The sequence below is a fragment of the Besnoitia besnoiti genome (assembly GCF_002563875.1).
Source record: "Besnoitia besnoiti strain Bb-Ger1 chromosome Unknown contig00014, whole genome shotgun sequence".
Classification (NCBI taxonomy): domain Eukaryota; phylum Apicomplexa; class Conoidasida; order Eucoccidiorida; family Sarcocystidae; genus Besnoitia; species Besnoitia besnoiti.
The window spans coordinates 788,661-815,440 of NW_021703916.1; the positions used below are offsets into that span (position 1 = coordinate 788,661).

A 26,780-nucleotide genomic window follows, 5' to 3' on the forward strand; every position below is an offset into this window, starting at 1 on the left:
GTGAGGGTCGGCGTGGGGGTCGAGTTGCGATCAGCGAGCTCTATTTTCCGAATTTCGTCTCAAGGAAATGTGCGGAGTTTTCACGGTGACGCGGGAAAGACACACACTGAAGTGACTTGTTTCTTCGCTGCGTTCCGCGTCGTATACGTGGAACGGACGCATGGTCGTGTCGACTTTAGACTGTCTCGTGCCTTTGCGTCGCATGCGGTGGCCTAGCGCCGCCAGCACTCCCTTCCGTCAGAAAAAAATCACGTCAGCTGGAAATAGTAGTTAGGCGTAGCGGATTCGCGAATGCGGAGGAGAGACGAGAGTGACGGCAGCACACTCAGCGGTTATGCTGAGAGGTGGAAAAAAACGGCAGCACACTCAGCGGTTATGCTGAGAGGTGGAAAAAAAACGAAAGAAGAAACGAGTGTGCGCCTCGCGACCTCGTGTAAGTGCAGGCACAGGATCCGCTCTCTACACGCAGCAATTTCGCCTCCCCCACTGAGTCTGTGTTGAAAAGGACGGGTGGCGGTGCCTGAGCAACCAACCTGGAGGCAGCACTGCGAGGCGTCACGGAGGGAAGCACATCGTGTGCCTCTTTCTAGGTTGACGCGTGGGTCGGCTCAAGGCGAACGTGGCGGGCTCGCTCGCGATATATTTCCGCCCATGCAGTTCTGTTAGCAACGGTGGAGTCCGTGAGTGGACACGGCCGGAGGGGCGATCCACGTGAAGCGGCAGATGAGAGCACCGGATCGCGGTTCATTTGTACAGAGACGGCAGCTACTTATATTTGAGAACAATGATGATGTTATAATAATATAATGTGGTAATAACGGCACATGGCGTAGCTATGATCTTCATGCTTTTAATGCCTGCTTTGTAGGGAGAGCGTGGTAACTTCATTGCACCAATATAGATTTGTGGTTCGGCAGTTTTCCCAAGAACTCACTTTAAAAAACTCGTACACGTGTAGTTTTTTTCAAGCAGAGAAATAAGGAGCGCGCGAATGCGTGTGGCAACTCTTCGAAGATTAGGAAGAGCTCTGTGACACCACCGACGTCCATCCGCCCCTACAAAGGATATGTATCAAACGGAGGCCTGCTGCCCTCCTGGACATGTAGTATGTCCTGAGCCGTCCGCCAAGGGCAAAGCTTCTGCATTCGTGAAGCCACGGCTGCATCGGCGAAGTTGAATCTCCGCGTACCCGTTAAGTCAGAACGGGTTTTTCCCGTCGCAGTGTGTCATCCGGCCGCGGCGGCCGACGCAGCGGCACTTCCACGTAGACAACAAAGAGGAGGCGTGGGCCGCACAGCAGGACTCTTTTTTCACTCTCACTCATCTTCGACGACGCGGAAGAAAGGGTGTTGTTCTACCAGCTGGTGAACAGTCCTTCGCGTGTCACGGGCGGGATCTAAGAGCAGCTTGACTAGCCTGAGGAGCTGCGATTTCACTCCAGTCAGAGCAGGGCAAAAGCTGTCGAAAGTTGCCCGGTTCACTACCCTGATAAATTCTCGACAGTATTTTTCTGTAGCCGAGTCGCCCGTCAGCTCCGAAGCAAGTGTCGAGTACGTCTGCGTGAGACCCCACGCAGACCGCTTAGAGCCACAGACCAACTGAAAGAGAGTCTGGCCCAGGTTCCACGAGTCTAGCTCCTCCGTCGCCGGCAGGTGGGCGCCGCTATCAAAGAAGGCCTGCACGCGTTGGGGATCAAATTGTGTGGGGTGTAAGCACTCGCGCGCTGCCAGAGCGCTGCCTGTCGGGGTTACAGCAGCGAAGTTGGACAGGACCGCTTCTCCTGAAGCTGCGTTGAGGAGAATGCTGGAGGCCCTGATATTGCCGTGGATCAGGCCGTCGGTGTGGAGGGCGGCGACGCTCGTTGCAAGTCTGTAAAATAAATATTTCAGCGCTTCGTCCGTATACGCGTCATCTCGCAAGGAGGCTAAACTGGGCCCCACTAAAGGCAAGAGGATAAAAGACGTGAGAATTAGGAGCTGGTGGCCTGGGAGTCCGGAGTAATTGGGATCAATCAAGTTTGTGCCGAGCAATTGACCTCCAGCTCCGGCTGTAGCCACCAGTTTGTGTGTGCCTGCGCTGGCCATGAAGCCTCCCTTCACCAAATCCGCGACGGACTTCGCCTTCGCGTCTAGTGCCTTGAGGCCTGCCGTTTCTCTCTCTAGACGGCGCTGCACGGCGTCCACAGCGGCACTGTAGGAGCCAGTCGTTGGGGCAACTTCCTTGTAAAAAAGTTTCGCCGCGTGCCGCGCCTCCGTGCTCGGGTCCACGAACTCCACTACGATTCCTATGTTGCCGATGCCCAGCAGAGCCGCACGCGTCAGAGTCAGGACTTTTTGGCCGGGGCCGTGAACTGTGTAACTCATTTGAGGAGGCAGCAGACGATCAATGCTCGCCGCGAGTGCTGGGTTCTCAGAAAATGGGGCCGGTGATGAGGCGCCGGTCTCTTCGGCCATCTCCACGAAAGACCTGCGATTCCCCGCAGGGAACGTGGACTGTCGATCTTGCTCTGGGATAGGATAAAGGCTCGAAATCTGAGGAATCCTATTTTTGCCAGGGAGTTGCCGACTGCCGCCTCTAGCGCCGCGCACAGATGTGGAACCCTCCACACTCACTAGTGGTTGCTCGGATGGACGGGTCGCGCTCGGCCGCTGCACAGCCAGAATCTGCGCCAGAGCAGCTTGACCTAGAGTGAGTTCAGATCTCTTCACGCGTTCAGGCTGAGATAGATCTGCCCATTGGCGCAGAGACGCTCCCCCGCTGCCTTCCGAGGGAAGGCCTGCCACTGTAGGAAATGATGACCCTTGGTCAATCCATCCGTGCTCCGGTGACTTCTTCGCTGAATCGACTGCCGCTGGGTTGTCGCCATCGTCCAACGAGGTTTGCAATGGATATAACTTATCGAGGGCATGCACATCTCCGAGAGAAACCTTCCGCTCGCTGCGGTGGAAGGATTTTGCCCTAAACTCTGAACTGGCGAAACCTGAAGAAGGTGCGTCGCTAGGACTGGCGACAGCGGCGCTGTCAACCGCCCAACTCACAGGGCGGCTCTGTGAAGGAGAGGCGAGTGCCCATGAGTGTGGTGCGGGGAGAGGGGCTGAACTGAAACCAGCGGGCGATCGAACATATTCGAATCGAGAGTAGGCACCGCCGATGTTCGGACGGCGGGCCGCGGTCTGCTGAGTTCGCCCCCTCGGTGTTGACCGCCGCGCACGACCTCGATGGTCAGCGGGAGCTGTGGCGTCCGTACGAAGATGACGTCTCATTCGACTCTGGGGGGGATCGGCTCGAGGGCGGGAGTCCTGCGGGGCGGTGCGCGTCGACGACCTGGCAAGCGCTCAGGCGCTCCTCGTTCCAGCCAGGAGACCCCCAGGCCGTCTGCTGCCTTCTCCCCTTCCTGCAGTGTAGCCCTCTGCTGTGTTGTTACAGAAGCTGTGCTTGCTGCTTTATGAATCGTTTCGTGCATTGCAGCCGGCTTCAGGACAGTGTATATATCGTCTGGTCGCGGCGCAGGCGGGAGGAGGTCCGACACGTTCAGACTCTGGGCCGCAGGACATAGTGAAGACACCACTGTCAAAAATAGGACAGTGGGTCGTACGCGGTCCATCTTGTGTGTGTATCGCGTGAACGTATGGCGCAGACAAAGACCCAGATCCGAGTCTGACGGAACTCTCTGCCAGGTTGGGGTAAGCTGCGTAGGACCAGGCGGCTGCCATGGCGTGCGGGAAAGGCCAGCGCAGCGTTCAAACGGAGAAGAGTGTCAACAATACGCCTCGCCTTAACAGTAAGTCTGTTCTCATTTGGCAGACGGTAAGAAGAAATTGGCTCGCACTGGGTTTGCTACTTTGTTGGCGTGGTCTCCATGTCAAGACATGCGCTCTCCTAGTTTGGCTCGCCGCTCAATGCGCTCTCAGAAGGCGGCAGACACACTCAACTCGAGGGGAGGCGCCACTGATGACAATCTTGCCAGGGATGGAGGGCGGTATTAAAAGCAATTCACCATGTACAAAGTGATGCTGATTCTACAACTAAATATATAACGGATTGATCGGGTGAGTGTGGTCACATCATGACCAGCTATACCGATTCCCGCTTGATCCGCGCAGCGCTGTGTCCCAACAAGACACCAGATCATGACGGCAGGACGCCGCCCTTCTCTGGCGGGTTCTGTTTTAAAAGTCACATTCCGCTCTGTGGAAGGTACTTGTTGCCGCTGCGAGTACTAAGATATCGTTCAGCATGTTTCCCGCGCGTTCGCTTCTCCCAGGCCCGAGGAGGCCCTCTCTTCGATGGACGGCGTTGAGCATTTCCACCGGTGTCACCAAGCGCACAGAATTGGGTGCTAAGTATGTAACGTTTTTTATTCCAGAGTTACAATTCGCCCTTCTTCGTTTGGAGTAGGTAAGGAAGTTAGACGGCAACAACGATACGGACGGCCTTCCCGTGGCGAGCCCCCCCGTGCCCAAATCCCGGAGTTGCGGCAGTGTCCGTTAGTGCTTCGGAGAACTCTTAATTGAATTAAGTTCTTATGACCGATATATGGGCCTATTATCATAAATCTGGAGCATGACTATGGCTTAATCGCGTCGTACCTGCTGCGACGAGGTCGCTTCCTCTGCAGCACGTTTCCCTTTCTCCATCCGTAACGCCGCACCGTAGCGAAGTGGCAGAGGTCAGTTCTCCAGCACCGCCCGTACAGTTTCCTGGTAGCCATCTGTAGCTGCCATGGCGGGTGCCCTGGCCTTACGCTCTAGGTAAAGCCATTTTTTTCTAGCCTATATCTCTGAGGCAGCCGCAAGGCATTTTATAGAACGAGAACAAATCAGTGTCCTCTCTGAATCCCAGTGGAAGGAAAGGGAAGTGCTTTGAGAGTTCAGAGACACTCGTAGAGTTTTTAAATACAGACAACAGATATTTTGCCTAAAGCTGTGTATGTTCGTGTTGACGGGGCAGGGAGCGCTCAGCCCACGGCATTGGACAAGGTGCAGTGTTTCTCGTTATCGCTGAAAGTTGTCTCCGTATTTGAGGTCTGAGGCCGTTCCGTCGCAATTCCCCAACACACACAGGGTATACCCTGTCCTGTGCCTGCGTGCACATCTTTCAGAGCAGAATAGCAGAGACATTCGGCATCGTAATATACTCTCAGCCGAGCCTCTCCTAATTTTGAGTGGCACATTTGCGGCACTTTGTTCATGCCTTTTTTGTTGCGTTCTGAAACCTTTTACAAGGGCTGTTGCGTCTGCCATCTGGGTCACCTTGCGGCAACGAGATTACGGGCAGGATGAGTATATCGGTTGTAGGGGCACACGCATGTTGCCATGTGAATGCCGCCTACTCTTCCGCCCTTCATATTACGCACCAAGCCGGTACCAGTCTGGATGTTTGCATGACGCGTCTTAGGACCGGTAGCACATCCTTGAGAGGCTTTGCCTTTAGGAGCCCCTCATGGATAACCGGTTCTTTGTTTTTGAATAGGCACTTGCATTTTGCGTGCGGAGAACGCGGATCGGTTCGATAGCGCATGCACGTTCACGCTTCTGGGTGATGTGCGCTGTGGGTCAGTGGGACTAGTCACGTGGCGCTCGGTCAACTGACCAGCAAAAAGAGGCTTCTTGAGAGGTCAAAGCAAGCCCCCTTTTCCGCAGTTTGAGGGGCTCCCGAATGGCGTCGCTGTGGCGAGCACGGACGCTTGAAGGTTGACCTTCGCGTACCTCCTCTCAGAAACTGACCGGATTCTGTAAATCGACGTCATAGTCTGTCATCTCGCCATGTGGATTCAAGTGGCAAGACAGAATGTAACATACAACGACCAGGCCGGCAGTAACTCGTGGAGCGAGTTCGATTTCCAAAAGCATGTCCCCCAAGCAAGGACGCGTGTGTTTTCGGGTTCCAGCACACTCTCAAAGAGTGACACTACAGAACAGCCTAGCAGAGTCCCGTCGGCACCTCCGCAGTTTTTGTCTCAACAACGTGCCTCCTTACCACTTCGGTTTTTAGAAGGCTAATGTCGCTACGAGGAATAAAGGCCTTTTCTTCCGCTAGTTTGCATGTGCGCAGGTTGATACTTTCAGTGTAGAACGTGGTTGCGTCGCTGTTTCCTTCCACTGTTTCGCGGGTTTGCGCAGCCCTGAAGCATTCGAGTTTGAAGGGATCCGCCTAAAACGCGGTGCATGCATTTACATGTATGTGGAGCGCCAACACGTAGCTTTTGCAGGGAAATTCGACTGCGCGTCATCGGCAGCCTGGTTGTTTGCACTGCTCTGGCTAGCTCCTGGAGACAAGAAATGCCAACACAGTCTTTGGTCTCTGGAAGTCTAGCCACTGCTCGTGGAATGCCCTGTTCGTCCCTAGGGCCGATTTCCCTGCTCAGGGACTCTTTCGGTCCGATAGATGTTTGCTGCTGGCAGAACCCTCGTGCTTTACGTAGGCAAGCTAGTCGTTTCTGCGCTCGCTTCCCTCTCTGGACGACTGCGCACTGTGACCGCCTCTTTTTTTCCCAACATGAACCCGGCGTATAAAGGGCCCGCACCTGCGAAACACCCCGGTCGGCTGGAAGAACCGCGGGTTGCCAGCGAGGTCGGTTCTCTAGCCTCGGAGTCCCCGTCGCCAATCAGCGTTCACCACATCGTGACGCGTCCGGCAGCCTTTCAGCCTCCGTCGCCTTCGATCAGTCGTACCTGCCCGTTGACGCCCCCTTCTCTGTCCCCTGATATGCTTGGAGGAGGAGCACGTTCGCCGAATAGCGACAACAGAGAGGCAGAAGTGCCTGGAGCGGAGTGCGGGGGAAGCCGCTCGGCACAGGAGCAGCGACCGATCCAGCCAACCGATGGCCAGATATGTCCTGCTCCCCAACGAGGTGGAAGCTACAGCTTCACGTCATCGTCAGTCAGTGCCAGCGAAGGCACTGACACCAGGAGATGTTCGGCTGCGGCGATTGAGAACGATGGAAACGCAAACCTGGCTTATGAGCCGGTCAAGGCACCCAGGCAAGATAGCACCTCAGATCATGAGTCGCCTACTTTTGCGGAAGAAGCGGGGGCAGACCAGCGCGGAGACGCGTCGAGCCAAGCTTCTGCGGTCTGCGCGAGACTTGGCAGGCAGCTGTCGCAGCAAAATTCGAGTCGGGGGTCTTTCGCGCGTCTTGGAGAGCAGCAGCTTCCTCCTAACCGACCTCCTCCGCTTCTCCAGGAGGATGCCACACCCGCGGCGCCGCCCTCCGACACAAATGCCAAGGCCACAGACGCGAACGATGCGGTCGCCGTCTCCGCGCCGCAAGTAGAGGTCTCGAAACTGGACTCTGTGATTTCGATGGCGACATCCTCGGAGGATGAGGGAGGGCGAGCCACCCCGAACATCGACATGTTCGCGCTCGCTAAACGGGTTGGGGCAACGCCTGAACAGGCTAAAGCGAAACTGGCCAGCTCGCTGCAGAGCTCGCACAAACCTAAGCATAGTTCGTCCGGGGGCGGAGTCGTTTTCGCAGAAGCAGTAAGCGCGTCAGCGTTGGAGTGATCCCGTATATATGTGTGGAAAGGAATGTCTGCCTCTATTGTGGTTCTTTCCCCTCCACCCGGTCCCTCCTGAGAGGACCTCCTTGCCAACTGCAGCTGATTTGCTTCTGGAGAGTGCGTTTGTGACAGTTGATTATGATCGTTGCTCAGCACCTTCGCCTGTTGGTGCGTCCGGATCGCTCAATAGAGAGCTGTTACCAGTATCATAGCCTCATTTGCAACTGCCAAAAGCACTAAAAAAAGACGCACCCAAACGCGTCAGGTGGAGCAACCATCCCTGCTGATGTGACGGAGGACTCGTGCCGCCCCGGAGGCGTGGCCTTCATTGCACAACCTTTAAAGTCACCGAGAAACGAATTGAAAGGCGTGTAGCGCCGCCAGTCGCTCTGCTGGTGAAATCTGTGTTCTTTTTTCGCTGTGCACGGTCGCCCTTTTTTCATGAAGGTCGTGGTTTACTGAAGCGTTACACTTTCCCAGCGATACTGCATGCGCCTTTCCCGTTGTGCACAGCCTCAGATTTCTCTCTTTGACAAGCTGTCTTACCCGCCAACCGACACTTCCGAGCCCGCGCCCGGCGACTGGCGGCGTCGCAGCTCCGCGCTGGCCTTTGAAGCCAGGAAAAGGCTCTCCGGACTTGAGAATTCGTTGTCGCCGCCCAGGGATCCCGCGCGACGGCCCTCGCCGCCGCGTAGTCCAGGAAGGATTCGCTCGTTGTCTCTGTCGATCGGCGCGGATATGAAGTGCGATATCCTCAAACAGCAACAGGAGGAAGAAGAAGTGGGTTGTCGCCACGTGCGGTGCCACGTAGAGTCCGGGTGCCGAAACAGAGTGAGGTGGTTTCTATCCCACTGCCAGGCTCCAATAATGGCTGAACCTTCGGGCCACGCTAAAATTGTCAATCCTGGTGTTTCCTCCAAGGTGCTGGACGTGCAGATTGATGAAGCATCGAAAGCCTCATTGCATGCCGGCAGCGAGCTTGTGGACACACTGAAACAACATCTGTCTCACACGAGCTTTGGCCCATGCGCGCGACGTGGGAACTTCGGAGGCGTCGACTTTGATACAACTAAAAAACCCAGCCGCAGGAGGCGACGGCATGACAGGACACTGGCACAGGCATACAGGTCTTTGGCAGCCGCTGTCCCGGTTCGAAGGAGTGGATGCCGTCGTTCAGCTGTGTAGGGTGTGTTTGATCCAATGTGAGACGACTCCTGTAGATGCACGGCTCGACTCTTTGCACCCTTTCTTTCTCTATGGATCCGAGCTGCCTGCGGCAACCTGCGTAGGGTGCGACCTTCACAGAGCCTCTTGTGTGACACCCGAGCGCAACTGGCGATTCGTCCTATCAGGCATCCGAAGAAGCGAAGAAAGCAATGAGGAAGCAGCGCTGGCGCAGGAGGACAACTGTCTCGCACTTGACGATTCCCAGTCCCGAAACAGCGCTCCAAGAAAGCGAAGGCGCTGCTCCCGTGATGCAGCTCCACCACAGCATCAAAGCGGGCGATGCAGCTGACGCCGTTGGGATACGAGTGAGGCATTTTACTGAGGAAGACGTGTGCACATTCGCCGCTACTCCCGAAACGGCATACATCTGACAGGTTGAAAGCAGCAGGCGTTGACCAGAGTTCTCTAACGTCTTTGCACCGTCATCCGAAACGTCACACATCATGCGATAGCGCCTCGGCTGCGTCTGTCTCGGGAACGAAAAGCAAGTGGGCCAGGAGATGTATGACGCGTCCATGGCACCAGAGTCTGGATATGTGTTTGCTGTCGCACGGCTGCTGCTTGCAGAGTTCTGCTACGCAGGAAGCAGGTCCAGGAGGCTGGAAGCGACGAGGCTCAGCGCTAGCCGAGAGGGCTGTCTTCCAACAGGACACGCTGTGGCTCTTGCAGCGGACGCCTTCTCCGCCGCGAACGCCCGGTCGAAACCGGACTTTGTCGCTCTCGATTCCTCCAGATATGCAGCGAATGTCTGAAGAGAAGCAGTTGCGTGACGAGAGACAAGAAGAAGTGCTGACCAAGCTGCAAGCTGAGCAGAAGGAGATTCAGCGGCAGCTGCAGGAGCAGGCCGAGCAGTACCGCCAGCAGATGCAGCAGCAGCACGATTTGCTCGAGGCGATCCTGCGGCAGCAACGACAGCTAGAAGAAAAAGAGAGGCCCGCGGACGACCACAAGGCAGACAAGCGGCCGCCGCAAGAGGATGCCGACGCAAAAGGCTCTCCGCCGGCGCGCAACGTGGCCTCGCCCACCCGGCAGACGCTGACGAGTCAGCAGCGGCAACAGATACAAGAGCATATGAAGCAGCTGGAATACCTGCAGCAGAACAGGCCGCGCACGTCGCGGCCGAGTCTTTTAACCCAGGAAAAGGGCGAAAAAGACGACACAGGATCGCCCGGATTGCAGAGGACGCCGAGCGGGACGAGCGGGACGGAAATGGGATCTGGGAGTGGGCGCATGCCAGTGGAAAAAGCCGTGAACCAGTATTCGGTTCTTGACCGGATACACAGATACTTGATGGAGCCCAACGTCCTGCTCCTTGACGTGCGGTCGCCTCAAGAATTTGCAGTAGAGAAGGTGGCAGGGAGCATCAATGTCCCGACCGATCAGTTTTTGTCCTGCATCCATCTGCTGCCGAAAAACAAGGAGACTCCGCTGATGGTTTACTGCAGTGATGGCAGCCGAGCGCGGCAGGCCGCAGTCGCGCTTCGGAAGCTCGGTCACGCGAATGTGTGCGATGCCGTCAGCATCAAGGTCGTGAAGCACTCTCTCGATGGAGCGGTTGTAAGGAAAGCACGCATGTCTGCTCAGCGCTTCGCATCTTCCGCTTGTCCCGCCCGGAAGCAAAGTCAGGGCGTTTCAGCCGGTGCTGTGGGCGCAGCTGCAGTGGGCCGGACGACCGTGGCTAGTAATGCAGAAAGGTTCGTGGACTGTACGCCAGTAGATCGCTCTATCGGTGCATCGATGGAAAATGTAGCCAAGTCTCCCAGCAGTGGCGAGACGCAACAGAGAAGCAGTCTTGTTCATCCCGACTTTGACGATTCGTTAGTGGAGATGCTGTTGCTCAGAGTTCAGCAGGAAAAAGTGAGCATGACACGCGCGACACCGGCACCTAGGATGGCAACCCGACTGGGATACGACACACAAACGCAAACGAAAACTTGCAGCCAACCCTGCAAATGCAGAGGCCACCGCTCTGCTCTACGCCGTGCTCAGTGTGCCCTCGAGGCCCAATGGATGGACTGTCTGATCCTTGGAATCATCTTCGTATCACGTTCGATAGAAGCTGCAGCGGTGACAGGGTATTCTTCGGGCTTATATTCTTGTGTGTCTGTGTGCCCGATCCGCTACCTGGTACTTTCAAGCGACTACAAGCCCCTGACTGCACACGCCACGCACAGGTCTGAGTGGCGCTAAAAACTGCATGACAAGTTGCGCGACGCTTGGCGCCCGGACCGCGGCGCACCTTTCCGCCCGTTTCTCTTGTCCGCATTGTCCACCAGGAGCAACCTCGAACGCAGGCTATCAGAGGCGCTTTTTTGTTCTTCTTCAGTCATGGTGCGAGGTTGATTCGCTGCTACTCACGTTAGGGAGCGGCACCGCCAAAGGACACATTACGATTCACGTCCTGACGTGTTTCTTCCGTGTGCGCGTGTTAGCTGAAGCAGATGCCATCCTCCGTTATTGGGAAGGCTTTGAGGCGGCAGCTCCTTTCGCGAAGTGCCCAAGGCACCAGCAGCGAAGACTCTCCTTGGTGCCCTCCGCAGGGCGTGCGGAGTCGGCGCCCGCAGCACCGCAGCAGCAGCAGAGACGCCTCGTCGCGGAGATGGACAAGCGTGGCCGAGAAGAGGAATGGTGGAGGAGATGCCAGAGGCGCCAGGGGCGGGCCTCCACTGGCGCCGGTGCTCGATACCCCGACGACGGAGGCGCTTGCTCGCCTCTGCAGCTTGCAACTCCATCGCCCGGTCGACCCCCGCCAGGTGAGAGCGTGGAGTGCGACGTTTGTGGGTTCTGTGCTTCTGCGCATCCACAATCTGAGGCCGACGAATGGAATCTGTTTCGCGCGGTGGAGCCAGAAAGCTTCCAGGGAGTCTCGCCATGGAGGAAGCTGCCGTTCTTCATTCCATGAAATGGACAGCCTCGCCTCCGTTGCGCAGGAACCGGCGGCGAGTCTAAGAGCGGTACCGGGGGACTAGGGAGGTCAAAAGACAGAGAAGGTCACCCTCCACACAACACTCGTACGGTTCCCCGTGCGCTCCCTTCAGATATCCGATGCAATAGGTTTGGCACTCGCCGAGTGCCTCGCCGAGCCTCAGTGGACAGAAACATTCGTCAAGCAGATGCTGGCTCATCTCTGATCGGGGCCAGTCCTAAAGAAATCTAAATTCCGCTCTTGCACACGCAAGGGGAGGCCATGTCGTGTGTGTGTGTGTGTGTACTGCGCTTGTAGTGTCGCCATCTGCACGACAATGTTGTATCGCATGGTCATCCTTATCCGGCATCTTCTAGCGTGAGAGTGCTCCACGTCGTAACCAGTTCCCGTCCTTCGACTGAGACGTGCATATGCTTTTGGTTGTTCGTGCGCTTGCATTGCAGAAAATGACACCAGACGTCGTTGTGGCAGTCCATGCACCGTGGGTCTTGCAGTGGTGTCTGAACGAACGCTAAGACAATGAGCCTAGCGCTTGCCGATTCAAATTGTACCCGTGGGCATAGCCAAAAACTGCGCGAAAAAGGGACGCCGCGCAAAGTGCTTCTGGCCCAACCCGAAACCGCTGTCACAGGCATTGTGCTCGAGGCCGATGCGTTCTCAGCTGTTTTCCCACGCAGGGAACGGCCCCTTACTTACATCCCGCCACATGGAGTTCTACACAGCATATACACTCACAGCCGGCGCCATCGCAACGCACCCCGTTCTAGGTGGCGATAAGTACCACCTTTTCACAGGCAACCGGCATGCAGTGCACAGTGCCAGTCGATAAGAGGTGCAGATCTGCTATCGTCCTTACGAGAGTCTCACTGTCTCCTCAGCGGTCATGGGAGCCGCGCCTGGCCGCGTCCCGTTGCATTTACGCCGCCCCTACAGTTTTTGGCGCGGCTTTACGGGGCACTGGGTCAGGCAGGAAAAAGCATTGCCGTACCACCGCGGAGGCTGGCAGCCTATTTTCCCCTCAAACAAGGAGTCGAATACTCCCGGCTACAATCCTTTCTGCTCGTACAATGCTCTGTGTGGTGCACAGGAGCGCTTCGTTCCGAAGTAACAGCCCATAAGCATGGTTCTCTGCGAGCTTTGCGTTAAAGATATGTACTTCCAATAACTCTAATATATCTTTCGATGCACAAGGGCATGCTCTGCCCGCGGAAGGCCACTGTTTTTGCCAGCCTGTGCCCAGTGATTCCCACTGTTCTCTTGTACTAGTTTCTTGCGTGAGCCGTGTGCGCCCCAAAGTACTCACGAATCTGCCGTGACGAAATCCTGGGCAGTCACCGCGATAAGTATGCCGACCGGATCTGTGGCCGAACCAAGAGCAACCGCGAGTGGCGGTACAACAATCGTGGGGCCATCGAAAGCTCGCAGCAAGAGGCACCGAAGACCCAGGGATCAGAGAGGGAAACCGATCATCACACAATGGGGCCCCCCTGTGCAGTCGCCGGTATCTTCGGCCCGAAATGACGGAGTTCCCTCTTCTGATTCCGAATGTAGCGAGAACTCTCAGTGCGCGCTTAATGTTTCTGTATTTACCCACGAGAGTGGTAAAAACGGGTCTGCGGGATCAAAAAAGGACGAGACAGCTTGCGCTGGGATTCAGCATGATATCGCCGACTCGGAGATCTGGTACAGCAAAAACAAGCAACATGCTCAAGTGGTTTCCGCTAACGCCCAGACTGGCACTTTCGCGGGCAAGGCTGACGCTGAAATGCTAAGCACAGGCCACCAGCTTTCCAGCCGTCTTCCACCGACGTCTTATCTCCGCGGAATCAAAACCCCTGGCGCGTTGTCACCCCGCCTCTCCCCCGATTTCAGATCGCTTCCGTCCTCTCCGTCTGCCTCTTCTACGTATTCACTGGTTGACGGTTTCGACCTACCTCCAGAAGAAGAACGGCGCTCGCGACATCGGCCCCCGCTCGCCGAAGAAAAGACTGATTCCGATGTTCACGAAACCCACAACACAAGGAATAGCTCGCCTCGCAAAACGAATATAAAGGCTGCGTCCACTGATGATAACAGTGGGCCTCTGTTATCGATGACAACAAGCGTCGGGAGCTGTGGTATCTCTGCTGTCCGCAGCGACGACGGTTCAATGGATTCATGCGCAAAAGCTGGTGAAGCTCTCACGAAAAAATCAATAGTCTCTGGACGAAGCCGATCCCCAGTGACCTGTCGTGGCACGCGAACTCTCCTGGAGCGTCAGCTCTCAGCTGCAGCTGCTGCCGTCGCCGCAATTGGCCTTTGGAAACCAAAAACCAGCGACGAACCCCCCAAACGCCAGGCGACATCAGCTACAACAGCCAAAGAGTCATCTGGCCTCGGCGAAGGAGAGGAGGATGCCGTCTGGCAATACAGTAGTGGTACGCAGATAGCACCCTGGGGCGGCCATTGTCTGAGCACGCGCGAAACTAACCTCTCTCTTAGGCAGGACAGTGGGGCGCCGAAATTCTCGGCGTCGCCTGAAGACCTGCTACAGCAGAATAGCTATGGTGTGCCAGTATCTTATGCTCCGGAAGCCCGTTTGCGTGAAAGCATTAAAGCAATGCAGCCGCGTTCGCCGGGATTCCCCATTTGTAGCAGTCGATGCACCACATCTGCGAACGACATCGCGGAAAAGCTGGTGGACGGTACCAGCCTGGAGGATCTGCCAGCCACCGAGAAGCTGGGCCAACTAAGCTTTGCTGAAGGGCAAGAATTACTGGATCAGAGTGTTAATTGGCCGACACGGCTGCCATCCGGAAGCATCCGCTGTCGAGAAGAGGAAGAGGTTTCTGTACTCGTTGAAGATCAGTGGCGTCTCCTCGCTGGTTCACAGGGATGGGGTTAGTCTTAAATCCCTCTTTGTATCGCTACTTGTGTGTGCAGCCAACCACCTGCCGCCCAGCAAATGACGGCCTGACCGTGCCGCCACCGCCTGTGTGTTGTGGCGGACGCCTCCGACACTACCCGCCGATGAGGCCGTTGTGTGTTAGTAGAGGAGAACAACAGCTGTTGGCGCCGTGGCTTTTCTTCTGGCGAAGTTTTCACATGAGCGAGAGTACTTTCTCCGATGCCAGCTTTGCTGTGTTTCTTTTACTGTATCGTGGGAGTGGGTGATCTGCGGTCAAATACCCGATAGACGCAAAGTCTGTACGACGGCTGTCATCCCCGTTGTTATGCGAGGTGAAGGGCATTTCTATGCGAATCAGAGAACGGACATGCATCTATATATAGAAATGATTAGCCTCTGCTGTGTGAGACGTGTTTTTTTCAGAGGAAGTCTTCACCTCCGTTCAGCAAAAGGCAGTACTACGGTACCAGCGTCTTTGGCATGTCGTGCAGTCTCTGATACGATGCAAGCCCGCGACTGCATCTGAGGCGCCCACGGAGATGAAGCAGAACGCCAGCAACGTCACTGAGAATATTTCTGCGTGGGGCGTGGACCGGGTCGTGCTTTTGTATGCTATTCCGGCATTTAGAAGGGAAGGGGGGAGAAACCAGAAATGGTACGGACTGTTGTTAAACGCCCCACGACTGCCGATCGCTCTCGCTCGACCGCGACTCGGCTTGCTTACGCACCGATATAAGCACTACTACCGCGATAGCGATACAAAAAACAGCCGCGTGGGCTTCTTGAATTTTCTGGCGGGACACTGGATACGATTACCATGGTGGCGTCTCTCTCGTCTGCTTGTTGGTGAAGCTTTTGAGGAGTGCAACATCTTCGGGTGATTGTCTTGTCCGCTTCCTAGGAAACGGTGCAACGTGCACTGCTATGTAGACACCTCCCAGTACACCACCGCGTCCTCTTCTATTGAGGAGGGTAACGGAGACGGCGATCGCGTAGCTGATTCCACGGTTCCCAAAGGAATGTGTAAGACTGCAGCAGAAGGCGAATGGCAAGTCCAGGAGATGGTCTACGTCATGGAAGACCCCTGTAATGCAGACTCGCTATTCATAAGTACCTTCAAAGTTCCTGCTAACAAGCGGCTTAAGTGCTGTTTTTTCACAGGTACGCCGGTGGCGCAGGTGGCGCTACCAGGACAAAGTTGCGCTACTCGATAACCTGCCTGTATCCCCCTTGTGCAGCAACGAATGATGTGGCCGGATGCAAACGGTTAACGACTGGCAGCCGCTGATGAGGTTGATGAACCGGGCTGAGTTCTCAGCCTGAACGGCAACGGGCCTCCTACGCGGAGCGTCCTCCGAAACCGCGTATGTGCGCTTGCTGACCTGCAGGAACTATTTTTCGTGCCTTCGTGTGTGCAAGGTACATGTTGTTTGCATGAATACCAACATACCACCGGTTTTGGTATGGGGGAGCATTTTTAACATCACAGTCCTGCTTGCCTCTATGTGTGTCGTTGTGATTGTGGATCTGTCGCTTTGGCCTTACTCTTAGACGCAGATAGCGATGACGCCGATTTCCCTGCGCAGTCGCCCGTGGGGTGCGACTGTCAGACTGGGCACGGCAGCCGCTGCAACTCGGTCGAGTGGCCTTCGAGCGAGCTGCTCGCGGAACCCTACTCGCGTTTCCATGACCGTCGCTGCTATGCCTTCCCGCCTGGAGCGCTTGTGACAACGATACGTGATGGTGAAGTAGCTGACGGAGATAAAAGTGCGTCCGCCAGGGAAACGAGGAGAAAGGGGAATAGTCTCTTGGGGTTTCTTATTGAATGGTCAATAAACAACAGTGGTCCTATTCCGCGCGGCCTGTCGCCTCTCCGGAGAAAGGTGTACATGCCGCGTGGCGGGTTCTCCTATTCCTCAGCTCACTGAGGAGCCGGCTCTCACCGCACCACTCGTGGGCCCCTCTTTGGTGTACTTGGCAGATAACTGCATCACCACGCCTTCACTCTTCAGGCTTCCGCACCAATACCATGCCTTCTCGGCTGCTGGCGAGCCGTGAACAGAAGCGCAGAGCGGATGGAAGGACGGCGTCCTAGGAAGAGCAACTGCATTGCCGAAGAGCCTGGGTGGCGCACGATATTTGCAGATAGACGTTTACATGCGTGCAGATTTGGGGGCACAGAGGCCGCCGACGGGTCAGCCATCGTAGCTGCACTCGTGCACGGAAGCACGCCAAAGTGTCATCTATGCCTTGCGTACGTGTTGCTTTCCCAGTCACCGCAATGGGCATCACTCTGCGGCTTGACCACGAGCTCCGGCAGAATGAGGAATGGGCGGGAGCATCGTTATTATATATGGTGGAACACGCGGGCAGCTGGGTGGAGAAGTGCTTCAGCGAGCTCGACGGCAGCGTGACTTTGACCGAGCAGAGAAGCGTTACATTCGTTGTCAAGAGCAGAAACGGCCACAAGTAAGGCTGACATGTGCTTTTTTATCTTCGGCCGGCGCCGCATGCCCTTGTCCCAGTACGGCGAGCACAAAGGCGAATCAAGAACGCTGGCGGGCGTTACTTTCTAATTAGCTTTCCCAGTCACCGAAGTCCAGAAAAATACGCCGGTTCTCAGAGATAGGTAGATGTGTGCGCACGTTTACATCTGATTCTGTGGAAGTTCTAGTGCTTCTCGAAGGACCATTGGAATTCCTTGTGAAACTCACGCACACGCTATCTCTCTGCTGAGTTCTTCTTGGGTTTCCCTCAGCTATCTGCACGCGAACGGGGGTGGCAACATGCGCGTTGCCTTCCCGGGAGCTTACATCATCTGTCCGAATGGGCGCGTCGTGGAATGCGCCCTAACTGCTAGCGCTCACACGCCGACGCACCAGCAGCACGAGGTGCTGGTCACGCAGCTGATGAAGCACCTTGAAGTTAACGGTAAGTGGTTTTTCACTTGCACTGCTTCTGTGCTTACCCTACCATCTCAGAGGTACTCATCAACAAGACGCACATGTCCGCACATGCACAGCACGGCGCCACGTTCCCCAAAAGTGGCTCTCTGCCATACAGCCGATCAGGAGTTGCCTTACTCTTCGGAAGCCTATGCTGTGGCGCGCCTGTTAGGTTGTGCCTCTCAAGCAGCTGCGGCTATCAATACCGGACTATGAAGTTCTAGATGATGCTAATGTCTGTGATTGTGCGACTACACAGGTTTCATGCCGTCCGCCGCTCGGACGAGAGGGCCATTTCCCACCTCACCCAGCGAACGCATCCACGGAGAGACACTGAATGCGAACGAAACACAGCAATGGCGTCTTATAGATCGACCGCAAATGTTTAGCATTCACACGCCTCCTGGAAGCGAGTTCGAGGCGTAGTATTATGGGCGAGGTTCATCCTACGAGGCAAAAGAGGAAACTGCCTCACGGGGCCTAGCATTTTGATGTGTTTTAGCATCTGCAGCCATCCTACCTTGCTAAAGCGTGGAGGGGGTAGCTGCAGATGTAGGGGTGGTACTTCTCTCCATTTGCATCCGCCGGTTGCCACGAGGAGGATCCAGAACGTTCAGTGGGGGACCACTGCCGCTGCATTCGCTAATCCTTCACCACGATGCCGCGGTTTACTAGACCAACAGAGCAAGCGAAACGGCGACTGGAAGAGCCTGTATGCATTTTCTTCAGATGTGTGTATACGAATACAGTGAGGGCCGGTTTGCGTTGCTTTTTAAGGCTCCCTCCCTGAAAAGGACCACCGTGGTGTTCCGTCGCCGCATGTTGTGTTTTCCCTGCGTAACGTTGATTGACGCACGCCTGATTTCCTGCGGGGGTTGGGAAGTCATACCGAGTCTTTAGCGGCTGAGGAATTAAGTGGTACGAACCCTGACGCTCTGTTTGCATCGAACGTTTCTCTCACTTGATGGATCGGCCGAACCCAGCACTGCTCAGCACAGTGTGTCGATTGTTTTGTTATCAGCCGCACTCTCGTAAGTATCTCAGACTTCATCCTCGAGTGTGAGGAATCGGAGAACGCAGCAACGGGTCGTATTTCTAACACACACTTGGCAACGATTTAGCCCTGGCACACACCGTTCGCCCATGCGCAGTTACCGCGTAGCAGGTTCCACACCCCATCATCGTCGGAAACAAGATATATCGCAACTTAGGTTTATCATAAGAAACAGTGCCTTTGAAACGAATAGGGTGTCACAAGAGGCATCGCTCGAGCTTCCTCGACGGCTGGAGTAACTCTGGTATGAGGCGCTTGGCAGAGGCCATCTTTTCGTGAAGACACAGACACAGAACGGCATGCAAAGCTTCTTTTGAGTACCGGCAGTGGACGCCGCCAATTTCAACATTGTTTTTTACACCACTCGTAGTTTTTGTCTCCTTTATGGCAGCCCTGTAGGAGGAGAGTCTGCTCTCTTTTTTGCTGCATTTTCCGTCTCTAGATCACAACTTCGTCACCATGGCGGGCAAGCTAACCTTGTCGTACAATAGAGACAACTGTCGGAACGCAGTATCCACGAGATACCTGTGAAGGTTCACCAACAAATTATGCAGTAAGAAAGGCGATTAGAGAGCGCAAGGAGCGTGTTTTGAAAGATTTTGCTTGAGTGGTGCACAGGCAGCCCCATTTTACCAAGCTTGTAGACGCCACTTAGCTGGTGTTTCTGGCAGTACCGGACTGTGGATAGTGCATACTTACACCACTGATGGATTTAAGCGCAGTGCTCCTCGAATCATGTAAAATGGCTTTCCTTCCATGAGAAGCGTGCCTATCCCTTCTTCATAGACAGTACCGTGGTATTCTGTTTCTTCAAAAAGAATAATAACTGTCTCCGCGCCGTCAACGATGGAGGTGGCGGGCGGCATCTGTCACCATACTGATAGTGGGCCCTCTACCTCGCGCTTCTCTGTTGCCACTGTCAATTCATGGACTTGTCTTCCCGCAGGCGATTTCGCAACAGATATATCTACATTTCGCCATCACATGCCAGGGAAACGCCTTTCGTCATCCCATTCGGTATCTTTGAGTCGATTTCCTTCGTCCCTTGTCTCTTCGCCACCTGTTCTCGGTGGACAGCCTGCTATTTCCACACGGGGTGAGGCTTATGAGCGGCAGAGAGGTTTCTCAAGAGTAGAAGAACAAATGTTCTTCAAAAGTCGGCGTTTCGACGGTGGCAGAGCTGACGTGTCTCCGCTCGCTGGAAGTAATGACCACTACGGTCAAGTAGGTTCTTTTCGTCGCCCCCCTTCTTTAGAGTCGTCTGCGGCGCTGAGAGAGCAAGAAGTTGTGGGTCAAACTATTGCCGAGCTTCAATTGCTTCTCGATCTGGACGAGCAGTGCCAACAGGCAGCAAGGGAGTTGAAACTCCAACAGCTTGTCCTCATGCGAGAACGAAACGCTTACCTGGTAAATGACGGACATATTTAAAGATGTGCACAGCTTCTGTCAAAGGCCAAGGTTCATATATGTGCAGTACCCAGAGAGGTAGGCATGCGCATATTTTCGTGTAGATTTTAATCGCCGGACCTGTCACCGCGTAGGAACACGGGCGCGTGCAACATTTTAAAGACACAACACCGCCCCCTCATGGAAAGAACTCCCTTTCCTCTCTTATTGTGCGTGTGCTCCGGATTCCGGTGCGTATGCGTCTCTGCATGTGCCTTTCCAGAAGAAGCTCAGAGAAATTGAAGGCCTGTGCGAAGCGAGGGCGTGGACAGACGAGCAACGAAACGAAAGGGAGCTGGAGCTGTTGTCTCTCCTCAAAGAAATCCTCTACTCCGAAGAAGCTGCCCCGTTCTAGAGAGGCCGTACTTTATTTCCGACTAGACACGGCAGCGAGAGCAGTGCAGCTTGCGTAGGACACAGTGTGCTCCTCGACACTTCCATGTAGCTCTGCGCGTAATCTGCGCCAGGGCGCGACCGTCTGAAGAACCATATCAGGGGCGTGAACACTCATACCCCTTCGCTAAACTGTCGTTACCTGAGGCCGTTATCGCGATTCTCACTGATTACGTCGCACAGCGTAGCCCGGATGAAGTGGTGGAGAGGAACCACGCCTCAGAAATGATCAGTTTTGCTGCGCGTCGAGAGGCCCTACAGATCGTAGCCGTCCCGTTGCAGCCGTTCCTGTTTGCGGCACGCAGCTAAAGAGTGCGAGTCTGACAACTTTTCTCAAAGGGACATCCAGTCTGGTCCAAATAATTTCCCCCTGTCCGGGCGGGGGTTGGACCTACAGTACGTTCAGTGTGTTGTGGTGTTTTGCATTCACAGTGCATTCCAAGCTGACCGCCTCTCGTATTCTCATGCGTGCAGTTTTCAACGAGGGCAAGCGTTCGTAGTTGAAGCTTTCGGGCATCGCCGAGCTTGTAGATGCGGCGCTGTCTCGATTTATTTTTGTGGACACGCTCTGTGAAGTTTCCACGCCAGTGCCACCAGCCATTTCGGCCACGCCACTTACCAGCAAGGCTACAGGTTCTAGGCAAAACAATAGCGCAGAACCGACTAGATATCGGCCCTGTTCTTCTGGGGCGCTTGAAGATGCTTGGAAGATACAGGGGCAGCGCCCACCGATAGGAAACCCACGATCTCCCTCGCGGTCCCCCAAAACTAACGCGCCGAAAAAGGGGAAAGAAAACCATAACACCAACGAAAGGAGACAAAGCAGTCTTGAGCCGGTCTCACCCGGCTCGATGTCCAGTGCAGTTGTCCCGAATCCTGGAAGCACGACGAAATCCGGAAAAGGTGCACGTCTGGCGCTGGAAGTCACTATGTCCCAGAGAAAAAGTAAAGTTCCGACAATGCAGACAACAGGAATGCCATATGTCAAAAAAGGTGCCTAGAGACAAGACAGAAATCCTACCCAAGCAATGATCCTAAAGTGACCGGGTCCCCCGTGCGCTCTCATGTACCGGTGCAGACAAACACAAAAGGCACGCTTACACCACCTGGGACTCTCATCGGTTCTTGGCGCAGGGCAAGAGCCTCGGTGTGACAGTATCGTAGTAGAGTGGAAATGTTACTCAGGAGCAAAGAGGGCATGTCTAGCAAGAGGTGTAGACACGTGGAAAGACTCTGGAAACTGCGTCCGAGGGAAAAAATGCCGTCGATCCGGGAGTCAGCCGCTGACGGCGGCGGTAATCCGACGGAAGGGAGGGCCATACAGATAAAGAAATCTGATGCAGTAAAGCGTATAAAGACACCTCACTTATGCGCACTGGCCGCCGTGTCTATACGCACATTGAAATTTATACCCGACGACCCCTCTGGTTCGTCCACGTGCGTGTAGAAAAAATTGACATCCATATACCTTTATGTTCACGAACAGCCAAAATGGGTGCCAGAGAGCCGCTGTGAGTACGTATAACACGTCTTCAGAAGAGAGGGCAGCAAGCCCATCTTAGATGTGGGAGTACCAGCCAGCTATTCCGAACGAAACTTGTACTTCGTTGGAACGGAAGCTCTCTACCTCACAGAAACGTGTCTACTCGCTGTTTGACAGCAAAAAGGAGCATCTGGTACAGGAATAACGAATCAGAACGGAAAAACAGTGTCGTCCGCGTACATATCTAGAGGTAGACGAAATTGTCATCCAGAGCACATGGGGCACATGTCCTCGTCCGCGTCCTTGACCGGAAAGCTGAACGCACAATGGCAACAGAACCTCGCGACCCTTCTCGTGTTTGGACTGCCGCCTATTCATACACGCAGCTGCAGACATGCCTTAAAGCTGCCACTGGTATATTGCTGCTGATGTTTGTAGGTGCGCAAATATCATACCAACGCCGCACTCTCAGTGTCCGGCGCATCCAGTCGCCGTGCTTGGTTGCGTACACACACACGGAGGTCCGTGCTCGAGCATGTGCATCTTTTTTTCATTGCAGGTGCATGGCCGCTTCTTCCCCAGTCGTGGATATGTTAGTATGAAAATATATATATCACATACCTGCATTCACTCAAAGGCGTCAAGACTTACGAGCAGACAACCGGAGGCCCGCTACTCTTGCAGGAATTGTGCTCTTCGCTTTCTGCTGATACGCTTCTTGCAATGCTGTTGTTTCTCGGAGTGTGGTTTTGTCGTTCGTTTTCTTGCAGGTGGTCAGACGCCTGGTGTCCCGTGAATTCGTCTGTCTGCTGAGAACCGCCTGGTGGCTGAACCGTAGGAGTTCTGCTTTCGGTCGTTGGCGCGCGTTGTGGCTCTCGGAAACGGTCTGAATAGCCACGTGAAGAAACCAGTGAGGAGGCAACCAGCCCCTCGCGGCGCTGATGGTTTGACTTCACGCTCGTGAGCAGTTGAGAGGCTACAGTGAACTTGATAGCATCGGCAGCAGCCTGCGTGCGGAGGTAGTACAGCCCGGTCTTCAGGCCTCCTCTCCAGCCGTAGAAGTGCATCGTGGACAGTTTCGCATATGTGGGGTTCACCATGTGGATGTTGAGCGAGTGAGACTGATCGATGTACGGCGAGCGGTCGATCGCCAAGTCGAGAATCACGCGCTGTTTGATCTCCCAGACAGTCTTGTACAGGGCCTTCAAGTCATCGGGAATGATATCCATGTTCTGCACACTTCCATTGTGCGCAATAAGCTGCTGCTTGACTTCCTCAGTCCACAGGTCGCGCTCGAGCAAATCGCGAAACAAGTGCGGGTTCACAACGAAGAACTCTCCACTCAGCACGCGGCGGTAGTATATGTTCGAGGTGTACGGCTCAAATGCCTCGTTGTTTCCAAGAATCTGCGACGTGCTAGCCGTAGGCATCGGGGAAACCAGGAGTGAGTTGCGCAGACCGTGCTTCTTGATCCTCTCGCGCAGCGAAGCCCAGTCGCAGAGTCCACTCGACGGCGTCACGTCCCACATGTCGAACTGAAGCAAGCCCTCAGACGCCGGCGAGCCCTCGTACGTCTCGTACGGGCCTTCAGCAGCCGCCAGTTCGCAACTTGCCTCAAGGGCGGCGTAGTAGATGCACTCAAAGATGTTGCGGTTGAGCTCTCGCGCTTCCGCAGAGTCAAAGGGGTAGCGGAGAAGCATGAACGCGTCCGCCAGACCCTGGACACCAAGACCAATGGGGCGGTGGCGCATGTTGCTGTTTCTCGCCTCGGGAATGGGGTAGTAGTTCCGGTCGATGACGCGATTCAGGTTCCTCGTCATGACCTTGACGATCTGCTTCATGTGCTCGTAGTTGAAAGTCCGGGTCTCGCGATCGACGAACTTCGGAAGCGAAATGGAAGCCAAGTTGCACACAGCAACCTCGTCGGGGCTGGTGTACTCGACGATTTCTGTGCACAGGTTGCTGCATTTGATCGTCCCGAGGTTCTTCTGATTGCTCTTGCGATTGCATGCATCCTTGTAGAGCATGTACGGCGTCCCTGTCTCGATCTGCGCCTGCAGAATCGCGAACCAGAGATGCTGCGCCGGAATCGTCTTGCGGCCGCGGCCCTCGCGTTCGTACTTTTCGTACAGCCTCTTGAACTCGTCACCCCAGACCTCCGTCAGACCGGGGCACTCGTTCGGGCACATCAGCGTCCAGTCCGCGTTCTCGCTAACGCGCTCCATGAAGAGATCAGGGATCCACAGCGCGCAAAAGAGGTCACGCGCGCGGCGCTCTTCCTTGCCGTGGTTCTTTTTGATGTCAAGGAAGTCAAAAACATCATAATGCCACGGCTCCAAGTAGATAGCAAGGCTGCCTTTCCGCTTTCCGCCTCCTTGATCCACATAGCGCGCCGCGTCGTTGAACACTCTGTATAGGCACGTCCAAACGCAATCGCGAAACGCACACAAAAATATAAGCTATTAGCTACTCAAACTGCTGTCTGCCCGCACCCTCGAATAGGTGTCCAAGCTTGGTGTCGAGAGGAGCTCCCAACATCTGCTCTGGAAGCGGACTCTGGATTTTCTCCGTTTTGCGCCGAAAACGCTTATACAGGACTCGCATGCTTTGGCCGCGGGTGTTCGTGCATGTGCGCACATATATGGGATCGGCTGCATCAGGAGCGCAATATTCGCAACCAACGATCAGAGGGTAGACAGGTACGCAGCTGGAGCCTACCTTTGTGGATTGTGGCAAAGGCACACACACAAGAGCAAACCGAAGTACATACTTGAGCATGGGTAGCAGACCGTTTGAGTAGCCGTTCGTGCCCCGAATGTAACTGTAGGTTGCTCGGATGTCGCTGACTGCGAGTCCGATGCCTCCGGCAGTCTTAGAAATGAGGGCACACTGCTTTAGAGTGGAGAAAATCCCATCAATCGAGTCATCCTGCATTGTGAGAAGGAAGCCTGAAATGTTCCAGACAGAAAAGAAAACACGCTCAGATAGGTGACATGATTCCGTCTTGCGAGGCAGCGTGGCAGACTTGGCAACAGACGGTGGAAGACCAGGAGGTGATGACCGGTTGTCTCCATTAGCCGAAAACCAAGGGCATGCATGCGTGGCGCACTACATATTCAATAGACTACGGCCTATCCATAAACATTTACACGAGATAACACTTCCTCCAAGACATCGTCCCTGCCGGTGATGGTCTGCCGTTCAATAATACACTTGATGGTGACAGATCCTATTTAATACTTGTCTCCTATTGACAACAAGAAATCAACCGTACAGCTGCTCATTTGTGGGCGCGGCGTGCCGGCGTTGAACAGCGTGGGCGTCGCATGGATGAAGAACCGTCTGCTCATCAACTCGTACGTCGTGATCGTCTCCTCGACGTCGCCACAGTGGATGCCGCATGCCACCCGCATGAGCATGTGCTGAGGCCGCTCTACAATCTTTCCATGAACTCGCAGTAGATACGATCTACAAAAGACAAAGCCTCATGCTCTGACACCAATGTAATGAGGCATTCACGATTGAAAAAAATATATATTCCAATTGTTAGACGCTGCGGAGTGGAAACGCATGCGCCGTTTATCTCCCTGTCCACAGGCGTCACAGATGAAGGGCTCTTCACCAGAGTAACAGAAGCTCGAATTATACAGATTTGCTCGGGAATGTATTTGGTTTATAAAGAAGGAAAAGGCAGCCCCTCGGCAGCCTTGGCGAAGATGTCTGACCTCTCTATCGTTTTGAAGCCGAAATAATCGTAATCGAAATCCCGAGAATAGTCGATGGCCGCATTGAGTTTTGCCTCGTTCGCAATGATAAACGCGTAAACTTCATCACTGATCAGCTCCGCGTCTTTTCCACTCTTATCTGTAGGTCCCGGAGGCACACATAAACACAGACGACTGCCGGATCAGGTCGGATTCATAAATACGATCAGCCTTCCTCGCAGAGCAATACTTAATCCGACACGGGCGCTAATCGATTGCTGGAAGGGGGGGACACCCGTCTTGGTGCCTACTCATAAACAACCACAACCTTCCATCTGAGCTTTCCGCTTTCTTCCTGATACGCCAAGGGCGCCGTTGAGAATGTGACGAAAATGAACCGGAAGATCCCATGGACTCACCGATATATGAGTGTAACTGACGGGCAGCCTGAGAGAACTTGTCGCTAGTATCTTTGTGCAAATTGTCAATTGATATCCGGGCCGCCAGCACGGAGAAATCTGGGTGAGATGCGGCCATGTATGCTGCGACAGAAGATACATCCGACACCGAACACTTCGTAAGTGTGTGTTCTCCTCAGGACTGGCATCCTCTCGAAACAGAAGTGAGCAGGACAGGTGCATACCGGTCAGTAGGGACCAGTTCCTGAAAGAACACGGTGGGCATGATAATTGTAGTAAGCGGAACTTAGAGACTGCGTACGCAACAATGCGCGCTGAATAGACACAGAGTGGCACGGGTGTGGATGACGGCGGGGCGGAGATGGGGGTACTTACGGGGGCAACCCTTGCGACAAAAGCGCAGACAAAGACGCCGCGAAAACCGCGAACGGTCACTCTCGCTGTGGCCTCACAAGTATCCGGTTTCTATGATACTGCAGCATCACAGCCGTAGACGAAAAACCGCGAGGTATATGTCAACCGCGGGTATGTGGACGGCCTACCAGTCGTTTGTGCGGCAAGCTCGTCGAGCTCGCTAGTCCTGATTCCAGCATACATGCCATTGACTACTGCTTGGGTGACTCTTGCAGGGTCGACAAGCGGATGTAGCCCAAAGGCAAGCCGAGAAACGCGCCTTAGAATTTGGTCAAACGAAACAGGCTCTTCTTCCCCGCGGCGGTTCACCACATACATGCGTCGCATTTTTTGTCAGAATCCGGAAAAAACATAAACCACTTCACGGACTACTCACT

At 54.7% G+C, this 26,780-nt stretch overlaps 5 protein-coding genes across 5 annotated transcripts; 3 read left to right on the plus strand and 2 right to left on the minus strand.

Annotated features, from left to right (window-relative positions):
• Nucleotides 1-1,316: 1,316 nt before the first annotated feature.
• On the minus strand, nt 1,317-3,263 carry BESB_025920 (rhoptry kinase family protein ROP37 (incomplete catalytic triad); the record flags this gene model as incomplete). The annotated part of the gene is made up of 1 exon (XM_029361272.1): nt 1,317-3,263. One exon carries the CDS (start codon nt 3,261-3,263, stop codon nt 1,317-1,319), a length of 1,947 nt encoding a protein of 648 aa, XP_029215627.1.
• A 3,235-nt stretch (nt 3,264-6,498) lies between these two features.
• BESB_025930 (rhodanese family domain-containing protein) lies at nt 6,499-11,701 on the plus strand (the record flags this gene model as incomplete). The annotated part of the gene is made up of 5 exons (XM_029361273.1): nt 6,499-7,485; nt 8,019-8,300; nt 8,858-9,037; nt 9,300-10,289; nt 11,165-11,701. 5 exons carry the CDS (start codon nt 6,499-6,501, stop codon nt 11,699-11,701), a joined length of 2,976 nt encoding a protein of 991 aa, XP_029215628.1.
• Nucleotides 11,702-13,003: 1,302 nt separating this feature from the next.
• Nucleotides 13,004-17,916, plus strand: BESB_025940 (uncharacterized protein; the record flags this gene model as incomplete). The annotated part of the gene is made up of 7 exons (XM_029361274.1): nt 13,004-14,537; nt 14,969-15,200; nt 15,447-15,706; nt 16,097-16,312; nt 16,819-17,014; nt 17,304-17,476; nt 17,750-17,916. The coding sequence occupies 7 exons, from the start codon at nt 13,004-13,006 to the stop codon at nt 17,914-17,916; spliced, it is 2,778 nt and encodes a 925-aa protein (XP_029215629.1).
• Nucleotides 17,917-19,687: 1,771 nt separating this feature from the next.
• Nucleotides 19,688-20,345, plus strand: BESB_025950 (uncharacterized protein; the record flags this gene model as incomplete). The annotated part of the gene is made up of 2 exons (XM_029361275.1): nt 19,688-19,951; nt 20,214-20,345. 2 exons carry the CDS (start codon nt 19,688-19,690, stop codon nt 20,343-20,345), a joined length of 396 nt encoding a protein of 131 aa, XP_029215630.1.
• A 2,168-nt stretch (nt 20,346-22,513) lies between these two features.
• BESB_025960 (ribonucleoside-diphosphate reductase large chain) lies at nt 22,514-26,730 on the minus strand (the record flags this gene model as incomplete). Its single annotated transcript, XM_029361276.1, has 6 exons — nt 22,514-24,275; nt 24,637-24,814; nt 25,141-25,334; nt 25,592-25,730; nt 25,990-26,112; nt 26,532-26,730. 6 exons carry the CDS (start codon nt 26,728-26,730, stop codon nt 22,514-22,516), a joined length of 2,595 nt encoding a protein of 864 aa, XP_029215631.1.
• Nucleotides 26,731-26,780: the final 50 nt, after the last annotated feature.